The 12933-nt window shown below is 38.7% G+C and overlaps 1 protein-coding gene across 1 annotated transcript in view; it reads right to left on the reverse strand.

Moving 5' to 3' along the window:
* TRPC7 (transient receptor potential cation channel subfamily C member 7) overlaps positions 1-12642 on the reverse strand; it is a 262789-nt gene extending 250147 nt beyond the window's left edge. Inside the window, exons 1-2 of the mRNA XM_036749698.1 lie at positions 12638-12642; positions 11287-12064 (exon numbers count right to left, since the gene is read on the reverse strand). Of these exons, the coding sequence (XP_036605593.1) occupies positions 11287-12064; positions 12638-12642 (783 nt within the window). The remainder of the gene's footprint in view (positions 1-11286; positions 12065-12637) is intronic.
* Between the last annotated feature and the right edge of the window lie 291 nt (positions 12643-12933).

The raw sequence follows: 12933 nt of genomic DNA on the forward strand, positions 1-12933 counted from the left end.
ATATTTTTCAACAAGCATCTCTACATTTCCATTTGATTTAATTTAAACTGTTATTCATCTCCTAATATCCTCTAAGAACTCCCTTTCATTTTTCCCCTATCTCTGATATTTCAGCCAGATAGCTACACTTGTATAGGAAATGACTTTCTCCCAATTGTTTGTATGTGGCGATAAATCTTTCTCACTGATATTTGTCAAACAGAATCTTCCTTTTCCATATTCAGCAGCTGCAATTCTCTGCACATTTTCTCTCCATCACCCCTTCTGTTCTCCTCACTCTTTCCAGCTTATGAGTTCTTATCCTTGGCATCCAGAGGAATATGATAATAGGTAGATTGCTTGAGGCTTTCAGTAGGATCTTAGGATAATACATACATAGCTGGAAGGGACCTTCGAGGTTGTATAATCCAGCCCCCTCATTCCACAGAAGAAACTGAGGCCTAAATGACTTGCCCAAGCTCATGTAAGTGATGGAGCCCAGGACTTGAATCCAGATACTTTGACCTGTATTTTACAGGTCTTTACCTGTCAAGTATTAAAAGACTTAAAGGAAGGCCTCTAGTATTTTAGGCTGATCCTGAAAAGAGAATTCATGAAAAGATATGAATAAAAATTGCAGGGTGAGAAGACATGGGTGGGTTGCAAACTGCTCTAGTGGAGAGAGTGTTCACATTGGTGAGAGTGTGAACCCACTGCAACACTGAAATGTGTACCAGTAGTATCCTGTATCTCACATTTCCTACACTTTCTCCACTTTCCTGCTTTTGAACTTGGAACTCAGTGTTCCAAATCCTTATATCATGCCCCTTTGGTTTTCCAAAGAGATATGGATGTTTGACATGGGAAACTTGCTGGCCATGTTGGAAATCACCTAGCATTTATATCACATTGGCAACTGGAAAGGGAACTTAACTCACTTTTTTGGAAAATTATATTATTATTATTTGTCAGGAGCTTCAGGTTCATTAGTCAGTCAGGTAAGTAGCATTTATTAAGTATCATCTATGTGTTAGGCACTGTACTAGCATTGAGGTAAGAAAGGTAAAAAAAAAACAGTCTCTGCCCTCAAGGATCTCACAGTTTAATGGGATAGACAACATGTGCATAGCTATGTACAAACTGGATTATATACAGGAAAAATTGGGAGTAGTTCAAAAGGAAGGTACTATCATTAAGGGGGATTAGGGAAGGCTTCTTATAGAAGGTGAGACTTCAGGTGAGACTTGAAGGAGGATAAGGAAGCTGGGAGACAGAGATGTAGAGGGAGAGAGTTTCAGGCATGGGGGGGACAGCTTGTGAAAATGCATGGAGTTGGGTCATGGTGTGTCATATGTGAGGAACCACAAAGAGGCCAGTGTCACTGGATCATAGAGGACATGAAAGAGCGCAAGGTATGAGAGAAAGGTGAGAAGTAACCATTCTATGAAGGTCTTTAGAAGCCAACTATTTGATGCTAGAGGAAATGAGGAGTCACTAGAGTTGCTTGGATGGGGTACTGGAGTGAATGACCTAAGCTACACTTCAGGAAGATCATTTTGATAACCTAGCAAAAATGGATTGGGACGGAGGGAATTTTGACACAGGGAGACCACCCAGGGAGCTCCGCCATGATTCCAGTTATAATCATAGGGCCCTATAAGAACAGGGTCATGACAGAATGGGAAAATGGACTCAACAGAGTGACTCTGCCTGAAAATTGTTGTAATGTTCTTGGTGGGGAGAAGTGGTGGTTATGAAAGTTTAGTGGCCTTCAAGACACTAGGTTGGAACCTTCATGGAGTCATTGGAGAAGTTTGAGTCTTGTTTGCCCTGCATGCAGACAGTTTTGACATATAGCAAAGAAAGTGAAAACAAGGAGAGTTAGAGGGGTATTCAATTATACCGGAACCCTCATATCTTCTTGTAGGGAAGGGGAAGGTGGCCTTTTCAACAACAGTCCTCCACCCCCATCCGCAGTCGTTCATGGCACTATTTATACGCCTCCCCAATGTGTATTTTTGGCCTTTTCTGGTGAAATTGCAAATTAGTAGGAATTTTCTGGATAATATTTTGAACATATTTCTGTTTGCAAAAATAGCAAAACTTCCTGTTGCCCTTAGGGGAGTTAGTTCAATGGAGTGTTGTATGTCTAAACTGGCTTGGAGAAAGGTTGATGAACTGTTAGAGATTTATAATAACTTATATAGAGAGAATGCAGATTATGATCAGATGAAAAGGAAATTGTAAATTGGCTCTCTATGGAGAGAGCCCAGACTACTCAGGTCCAAGAAAGTACTCTGCTCAAACCAAGGGAAAGACTGAATCTAGAAACCATCCATTTCCTGCCCAATATCACATGCAGGGAGGTCCCTCAGGAAGGGAAGCAAAATAAAGGACCTGGAACACTGGGACTTGGAAACAGCAATAGCTGGCCTGCACTATTCACAAGTTCAGTACTGGGACTATAGGATAATGGGTCTGAGGAACCTGAAGGAGAGTGAGAGCATGTCCCACTCCTGGAGCAACAGAACTCTATGGTCAGTAAGCAGGCTGACCTATGATGCCCCAAGAGTAATGGGGTTTCCAGATGATGCCTCTTGATTGAGTGTATCTAATGGTTATTTGTTAGTAACCCCAAGCATGTATTGCCCAAGTGTTTAGTCTACAGTGTGTAGCTCTACCATAACTTCCATACTCTGCATTTCTGCACATGATCTTTGTATCTGATTTATGTTACGCAATCTTAAGGTGGATTCTATATATCACAGTCCTATACAAGTACTGAGTACCCATATCTACCCAAATAAAGTATTTTCATATTGTTTATATGTGACTAAAGTTTAAAGTGTGTTCTTTTAGATATCTTTATGTAAATTAAAAGCATTTTGTTAGGACTAAAAGCATTTTTTTAAAAGATGAGGAATTAGGATGTAGAAGACATTTCTGGATGTTCATTTTTCCACAATACTTGTGGCCTGGAGAATCTTGCTTACTGGGGGAAAATCTTCCCAGAAGGTTGTGCATGAGCCCATATCATATTCTGATTTGGTAAAGAGGGCTCTTAGCATGGGTAGGTTTTTGTTCGTTTGTTTTGTTTTTAATTGACTATGAATATCTTGTGGGAAGGAAAGCATTGGTAGCAGAAACTGCTCTCCCAAATATAACTTCATGTTACACCATGATCATTGTATTGCTGTATTTTCTCTTTACTCACACCAAATGACTGCAACTTCATGGACTTCCAGGGCAGCTCTAGAAACTTCTTCAATTAGTTATTCTGTTTTCCAAAAGGGAGGATGGGTGGGACTCATGGTACCATTGCTGAAGGTTAGAGTCTGAGGCTACTCTACTCAGTCACTTCCATTTCCATCCTGGCATGGTAGTCTAGCAAGTGTTGACTTTGCTCAACATGGCAGCTAGAGAATATTGACTTCTCTTGGTGCACCAGTCTAGAGAGATGATTTGGGAATCAGACGTGAAGAGTCTGAAACCAGAGTTTCAAAGCTCCGTGGTGAGGTCTGTGACACCTATATTTTCCTCCACATCTCTCCCCACTGCCTCTGTCTCAGATGCCTATGTTAGCTTCTTGGGAAACTGCTGTAGTTCTTTTAGAAAGTATATCATACCACACAAAAACTAACTTCCCATGCAGGGAGTAGTCTTCATCCAATTATGTTGTGCACAAGTACGCTAACCATTCAATGAGCTTCAACGGGCATTCAAAGACTTTTGAGAAGTGTAATCCAGAGAATTTCCCCCAATGAGTGAGGCCCTTTCAGTCTCAAACATTATGTCCAAAGGCTGTTCTTGTTAAGTATAAATTGCTATAAATTTATATCTAAGTGGTTTCATATTCTTTAAAAGATATGTGGATACTAAATGATTCATTTTAAAAAGGAAAATAATAATATAGCTACCAGAGAGCATGATGATACTTAAAAAGGAATGTGATATAGGCAGTGAAGTGACTTTATCATTTTCAGAGAACTCTGGCCAAAGAAAATTTCTTCCAACAAAAGAACATCCTCAACACTATACACCTAACAATGCCAGTCTAATGTCCCAGTGAAAAAGTTTGAACAGACTTTTAGCTAAAAAGAAGAGAAGCAAAAGACTGAAAAGTGAGAATACAATATCCACTTGCATCCCTCTCCTGAGTGATGGTAGATCTCTGGGGCTCTCATTTAATGATTTTAGTCCTGGGTACCTGCCTACCTATGCCCCAAATGGAGTTGAGGGTAGGAGCCAAAAGCTCTGATTACTTAGAATGTACCACCTCGAAGGGCAGCCACAATTCAGTCACCACTTTTTTTTTTTTACTGTTAGAACAATAATATTTCCCCATTCTTTAGGTGCCAGTCTCACTTTCAGACCAATGGAATCCCCAAATAGAATGATTCAATACATGCTATTTGTCCTTTTCACAAGAGCACTGTGGGTGACTTTGAAGTAAACCCTTAGGATTATTATTTTTTGTGCTAGTATTTTTTAAGATACTTTTTTAGACCACCTGAACCATCAATGAATTCAGGAAATACCAATGTTTAGGGAAACTTTTTTTTAGCCATCCCTGCTTATCAAAGAGGAATTTCTTTATGCCACTAGCTAAAGTATCAAAATGAAAGAAGTGGTTCCTATGATATTAATCTTTAATTTAAACAAATTTCTTAGTATTCAAAGAAAAAAGGAAAGAGGTTATTGAGCAATCTGGAACATTTGAGGCTAGGGTGAACTAGCACACTAGTCCATCGAGAATGTCCTGGACATATGGTGGATCCTTGCACACTAATCCTGGCCCCATGTTTATAGGGTCATGTGGAATGTCAGAATTGGAAGAAACATAAAGGTCATATAGTCCAAACTCATCATTTTACACAGACATTGATTGAAACCCAGAAGGGAAAAGGGACTTGCCCCAAGTAGCAAGTGACAGAGCAAAGCTATGAACTCAGGGTGTACAAATCCAGTGTTCTTCTTACAACATCCCATCATAACTGCCTATAGTTGAAAGCTCTCGTTTTGTGCTTTGTGAATTTTTCAAAAGGTAGAAAGTACTTTAAGTCCTTTGATTTCAGTGGCATGTGGAACTCCAGTATGGAAACTCCTTTGACAAAGGCAAATTGGTGATTTTTCTGTCATCTTAGAAAATTGCCTGGGAGCATTGATTGGTTAAGTCCATGGCAAGAAGGAAATAAACATTTATTAACGTGCCAAGCATCATGCTAAGCACTTTATAAATATTATCTTATTTTGTCCTCACAATAATTCTGGGAAGCAGGTACTATTATTATCCTTATTTTATAGCGAAGGAAACTGAGACAGAGTCAGACACCTTGTAAATGTCTCAGGCTGGATTTGAACTCATTTTCCTGCCTCCAGGCCTAGTTCTTCATCCATTATACCTCCTAGCAGTCATAGTCATATAGTTATTATGTACAAAAAATGGGACTTACACTCAGATCTTCCTAATTCCAATGTTGGCAATTCATGGATTGATGAAATATTCTCTTTAAATGGCACTGTAAAAGGCAACTTTATGGACACAGAATGTATCTATAGAGTCCTGGACAACAGTACCTGAAATACCCCCTAGTGAATACTCAGGGGAGAGAGACTTCCAAATTTCCTATTCTATTGCCTCTCAAGCATCATGCATAGGAAATTAAAATTCATTCTATGTCCTCTTAACCCTCTTGGTTTTTGATAAGTTTGTAAGCAGATTACTAGTGACATTAAAATATTTCTACATCTTACAATAGGATCTAACTAGAGGACATAGCAGGTGGCAAATTGTGCTGTTTGCCATTATTTGCATTTTTAATCTGTGGTATTTTTGGCCTTGAATTACTTTGTGGGAGATTATAAATAGCAGTACAAACATCAATACATAATTCATAATCTATTTTTCATAATATGTTTGGTTAACATTCCATTCATAAATAGGAATCATTAATGTTCTAAAACAGGGTTATAATTGAATCTTTGGCTTGCTTCCTCCTCTTCTCAACACTATATTCTAAATATCCATTAAAACAATCTCTATACCCTGAATTTCCAAGGTTCAAGACACTCCAGATTCTTGACTTGGGGCATCTTTGTTGTTAGGTAGGACAAACTATTAACTAGTATATACTAGCATATTAGTTAGTATGTATTTGAATTTTCACAGTTTGCTGTCCTGAGAATAATAGACACCTCAAAATCCAAGCAAGCAGGATGTAAGAAGGTAAGGAAAGACCTCTGCTTTCCTACTCCCATTTCCTTCTCTTTTCTAGTACCATTAATCTTTACTCCAGAATGCTGTTTTTCCTTCCCTCCATCCCCAGACACTATTCCAATTATTAAGAAACTTTTTCATCACTCTTGTCTAGACACTGAGCTTTAGGGAAGAGTGACTATTGAATGTCTCCATAGAAAAACAATGTGTATTAATAAAAAAGAAACCCTCAGGAGTTAAGGACTTGGGAGGTCAAAGACTGGATGCTTTTGTCTTGCATCCTCAATTACTGGCTGAGATCCTGGCACATAGTAGGCACTTAATAATGGTCCACCCATTGAATGAACTGAGTAAGATGAAGTAGTGATATGAAGGATTTGTACAGCAAAAACAATCAGTGTAGAGAGTCCTATTCAATCATCCAGGCCAAGTTTAATAGTTCATTGTGTCTTTAGTAGGAGGTGTTTTAGATTAATTGAAGTGAAGTAATTCCTCACTTTGCCACAACGTTTTGGCTTAGTCATAGACATGCTAGTTTTTTTCAGCTCACACTCACCAAACTTTGTCCTCCTCTCAGCCAATGTTCTTACTAATCCATGAATTAATACTTCTTAGCAACTCCTGTGTATGAGGCTTTGTGATAGCCATAAGGGGTGGGGAAGAAAGGAAAAAAGAATTAAAATGCCCCATACTCAAGGAGTTTACAATCTAGTTAGAGATTGTGACATTTTTTGACACTTGTTCTCCAGTTGTTTTAGGTGTTAGTCCCCACCCCACCCCCAGGTAGATTCTAAGCTCTGTGAGGTCAGTGACAGTCTCCTTGCATTTCTTATTGGACTCAACACTGTCTCACATATGATAAAATCATAGCATACAGATCTGGAAAGGATCTTGGAGATCACATAATCAGCAATTGAGGTTTGTAAAGGAAAGTTATTTACCCAAAGTGACATAGCAAATAAATGGCAGAAATAGGAATTGGACCCCTGACTCAGTGTAGTGTTCTTGAATTTTACCATATCAAATGCTAATCTCCAGACTCACATCTCCATATGCTTATTGGATGTCTCAAACTGAATCTCTAAAAGACATCTTAAATTCAATTTTGTCCAAAACTGAACTCATTATCTTTCTTCCTAAATTCTCTCTTCCAAACTTCCCTGTTATTGTCAAGGACACTACCATTCTACTAGTCATATAGGCTTACAACCTGGGTATCATCCTTGACTTCTCAGTATCTCATTCCAGCCATATCCAATCACTTTCCAAATCCGGTCATCTTTACCTTCATAACATCACTCATATATACATATTTCTCTCCTCTGACATTGCTACCACCCGATGTAAACTGGCCTTACCTCATGCCTGTATTGTTGCAACAGCCTTCTGGTTGATTTCCTTGCCTAGAATCTCTGCCTAGTCCAATCCCTCCTCCACTCAGCTATCAGATTGATCTCACTAAATCCCAGTGACTCACTATCAACTCCAGGATCAAATATGAAATCTTTGGGTTGGCATTTAAAGCCCTTCATAACTTGCTCTTTTCCAGTCTTTTTATACCTTACTCCTCACTACCACCCTTACACACTCTGTTATCTAGTGACAATGGCTTCCCTATTATTCCTCACACAAGACACTCCATCTCTATACTCCAGGCACTTTCACTGGGTTTCCCATTCCTGGGTTTCTCTCCATCCTTATTTCTGTCTTTTGGCTTTAGCTAAAGTCTTACCTTTTGTAAGAAGCCTTTCTCTGTCTTCTTTAGTCTTAGTTCCTTTACTCTGAAATTACTTAGAATTTATCCCATATATTTCATTCGTACATAATGATTTGCCTATTATCTCCCCCATTAGACTAGGAGACTCTTGAGTTCAGGGACTTCCCCCCCTCCCCACCTTCTTTGCATACCTAGTACTTAATACAATGCCTACTATGTGGTAAGTACTTAATAAATGCATATTGACTTGATTCGACTCCATGGCACCTAGCACAGGTCCAAACACACAGTATTTACTAGATTTTGGTGAGTGACTCATGCAGAGTATCAACTGTGGGCAGCTTCCTTAGCCTTTTGAGATTCAGGGCGTCTGGAAGTATTACCTGAAGAAATATTTCCAAGTTGGTCCTTCCGGATAGTTCTATTCTAGCACATTGTTGCATGAATCTATAACTACATTCCATATCCCTGAAGCACACTCATTGAGTTTTCAGTTAAAACATCCAGTAGCATGTTTCTTCAATCAATAGCTACCAAAGAACACAAACCACAGGGGGAAAAATTCCTCAGTAGGTGAACATACTATCTATTCAGAAGTAACCCTGTGATGACTGTCAAACACCTCAGTGATTTTTGGCACACAGAAGAGTTAAATTCAAGAAGAATCAAGAAATATTGGAAATAACACTTGAACAGCTACCAAATTTTCAGGAAAGCAAAGAAACAAAAAGGATCACAAGCAAGCATGTAACTGAAATTTATGAGGGATCTTAACAGTGGTTGTACTGCATATTAACTCAAATGAAGTTTGTAGTCTTCATCAATTAAAAAAAAGCTCTCATGGATGCTGCTGCTTAGCTGATAAGAGTAGTCATTCCCATAATGACTCTTTCAATTTAAAATGCATGGAAGAAAATTGATGACATTTACAATGATGTCTTCTTAAACGGTTCATGATACTTGCTAAATTATGTAATACACCAAGAAATAGCTCTATGTTTTTGCTGAATGTACTCATTGAGTATATTTAGAACACATTCTCTTGATCTCCACTCTTTCCTTATAGCTTGATCTGTCTCCCACTAGGGTATTTTCTCAATCCCCCCAACAAAAAAGAAAAGATTTATAGTGTCAAGACTACACACACAATGATAGCTGGGTAAGTCATAAATTCCTAAAGGAACACATGAACATTTATCTTATGTCTTTGTTGGTAATCTGAAAACTGCCATTTCAGACAAAAGGAACTGCTAGCAAATAGATAAATTTGATAGAATCAAAAATCACAAAATTATAGAATTTCAGAGTCAGAAAGCCCAGAGGGCATTTAGACCAACTCACACCTAAATAATAATTGTCTTTAAAATTTACCTGAGAAGTGGTCCTTCAACCTTTTGCTTAAGCACCTCCAGTGAAGGAAGATCCTCTACGTCCTCAGATAGCCTATTCCGTATTAGTACAGACCTAATTGTTAGCAACTTTTTCTTTAAATAAATTCTAAAATTGCTGCTCTCCAACTTCTATAGTTATTGTGCCTAAAACAAACCAGAATACACCTAATCCATATTTTGCATAAAAGCTTTTAAATAATTGAAGATAACTCAGTTTTATCCTCACTGTCTTTTCTTCTTTAGATTAAGCATCCCTTGTTCCTTCAGCTGATTCTTAGCATGGCACAGAATCAAGATCCTTCATTATCTTGATTACTGTCTTCTGGAAACATCACTGTCCTTACAAAAATGTGGCACCCGGGGCTGATTTTACATTTGTTCTTATTCTGAAGCAAGACTGTAATGTTGAAAGGTGTCTTTTAAAGGCAAGTGTATTACCAATTATCTATGGCCCTCAGGCATTCTTTTATTTCTGTAACTGTATTCTCACTAATATGAAGGGATGATACTAGAAGACATCTGAGCAATCTTCTCTCTCTAAATCTATCATCCTACGGTTCTAAGTAGTTTCCAATTCTAGGTCTTAGGTCTCTTAAAGACATAGAATTTCAAATTTTCAGTAATAGAGAGGAATGTCCCATATGTGGTCCCAATTGTAGGTTTAGTATTGTTTCATTTGTATAAGACAAAATCTGCCTCAGTTAATTAGAATAATTGAAATATATAATTGTGGCAATTATCCAGAGAAATCAATCCAAAGAACATTTTCCCCTTAGATTATTTAGATATTTTAGGTAAACGTATTTCCCAGGACAGAAATAGAGGGACAAGTAGACATAATTCCATTGAAATTACCAAACATTTATCTACTATATACCCTATATTACACAATATCCACTATATGAAGGCCTGGTGTTAGGCTGCATGAGGGATACAGAGATTCCTCAACCCCAGACACACTGGCCCGCTCACTATACACTGGTCTCCCTCATATGATAATAATAATAATAATAATAATAATAATAATAATAATTCCTAACTTGCTTTATGCTCTTTACTGTCTCCCCTTGCCTGCTACCTCTCACAACCTTCCAAGTCCATCTCAGGCGTCACCTCCCCGACAAAGCCTTTCCTGACAGTTCTAAACTACAGTGATCCCTTCTTATTCTCCTTTAGGACTTTTTTGTAGCACTCTTTTGATGCTTGACCGTATATTACTTTGTGACAGCTCTTCCCCCAACAACTAGTGTATTCTTCTCCCAGATTACTTGTATCTATTTTGTATACACATATGAAAACAAAAATTATACAGAAGGCATAGGAAATAGAGCATCAGATCGGGAGTGAGAAAGATATAAGTTCAAATCTAACCTCAGACACTTACTAGCTGTGTGACCCTCAGGAAAGCCACTTAACCTCTCCCTGCCTCAGTTTCCTTAACTGTAAAATAGGATAATAATAGCACTCACCTCCCAGGGTTGCTATGAGGATAAAGTGAGATAATATATGTAAAGAGCTTTGAAAACCTTGAAGTGCTATACCTTAGTGCTTTAGGTAATTACCCATAGGACAGGGGTTATTTTAATTTTGCCTGGCACATAGAAGGCACTTAATACTTGTTGAGCATGTTTATCTTTACAATTATACTGAAAGCTTTGTGCAGGCATGAATGCATCCCTGTATTCTCTCTGGAACCTCAAACAAGGTTACGTACATGGGAAACAACTGTTTCTCTCTGACACATGATGCAGAAATATTGTTGAACTTGCCAGGTTTGATTGGCTCTTTTATGGAGTCTTTCTGACTGTTCAGTATACTTTTCAGGCAAGTAAGAAGAAATCATTTGACCTTCCATTGCTGTTCAGCCACAGTACCGTGTTCAGTTGAGTGTCTGCCCCATAGGCAGCTCCTTTGAATACTGGATACACCTGGAAGAGAACCTTCAGACAACTGGACAGAAATGAAAGAATTTTCTACATTACCTTAAATTCAGTCTCAATGTTGGCCAATCTGGCTAACTCATTGCTTAGCTCTAAGGCAGTGAGGACAGGATCTTCACTGGACAGAGATAAGTAGGCGGCGCTAGCTAATCCTTTATATGCATTCATTCTGGACCTTGAGTGGCTGAAGGAATCTTTTCTCTGCTTTTCAGCACATTCATTACACTTGCAGAAATAGTCATGTGGCCTTTCTATACGAGCCCCTTTAAGGAGGAGGATGTGTACAATTTCATACTCCTGGCAGTGGGCAGCCAGAATGATGGGGGTGATATCATGAGAGAAACGGGTTCCATCTTCATCATAGGCATAAAAATCATCATCCCGTAGCTCCTGTTCCAGAGGACTGAGGGTCAGTCGCTGCCCCTGGGCAAAGGCTGGGTGATTCAGTATTGCCTCAACAATCCGCACATAGCCTTTGCTGATGGCCAACAAGAGTGCATCACCGACTCTGGCCAAGTTTTCCTTTTTCAGCAGCAGTTCTGTGACTTCTAGGTGCTCATTTCCCACTGCTAACTGCAGGGCATTTTGTCCCATATAGTCAACACAGTTGAAGTTTAGTGTTTTGGATTCCTCAAGCATCTTCCTGACCACTGGAATGTTACCATACTCAGCAGAGTCCAAGAAGCGTTCTTCCTCCATGGTCAGACTTGTCCCCTTCTCATTAAACATATAGGCTGGACCTCGGATAGCCTGCCTCCTTCCCTTTTCCCGGAGAGTTGTGTGCCTGCGGTGCATGTTTTTAAAGTTGCTATTTTCCAACCTGTATTAAAATGAGATGAAGTCAATTAATTATTTTCTCAATGACTTTTAGATCCCTGGGAGGCAGCAAATACTGTTGAAAATGTTGGCAATTAAAAAAAATAAGATTTTAAGGCATCATGGAATTCTTGTATTTTGTAACTAGGCTAAATCATGTATTTCATTATGGGAGACACACACTAAATTGCCTCCTATCTCATGTGTAAGTGTTTTATGTTTTTTTGTTTGCTTGTTTGCTTGTTTTTAGAGATGTGATAGAATATCTCTCCTTGGGCAAATTTCTCCATTATCCCTTTCCCAACACCTAAAATTGAGGTTTGGTTGAAAGTGTCAGTTAGGGGTGGGAAAGAATGAATACACCAAATAGTCCCGTAGGTCATTTCCCCTTTCCCCATTTCCCTTGCCCAGTGGATGAATCCTCAAAGAATCCAGCTCTGTTTCTCTGCACCCATACCCACAATGTGCAAGTTATATGTTCCTCATAGCACATTCCCACCTTTGGATTAAGTGCCTCTTTATTTGAAGAGCTGAAAATATTTCTGAAAACTTTACAACCTGTAAATATGGAAACAACCTCATGCTGTATTTGAATACCAATTAGATACTACTTTATGTGAACTAAAACATTATTTCCTAGGCCCCTGAAGGAGGACACAGGGGGAAGCCTCACTCAAAAGATGAGCATAAAGCCCACTGATTTTCTCTTTTCTAATTGCTAACCTCTAATTTCTCTAATCTCCACAGGTTGTTAAACCTACTTTAAAAGACATTAGGAAGACTTCTGGGTCACTGAGGAGTAGAAACTTTCTCTGTCACAACCTCTCAAACTTTGATCAACCAATAAACATTTATTAAGTGCCTACCATGTGC

This window comes from Trichosurus vulpecula, chromosome 3 (genome assembly GCF_011100635.1).
Source record: "Trichosurus vulpecula isolate mTriVul1 chromosome 3, mTriVul1.pri, whole genome shotgun sequence".
Lineage (NCBI taxonomy): Eukaryota > Metazoa > Chordata > Mammalia > Diprotodontia > Phalangeridae > Trichosurus > Trichosurus vulpecula.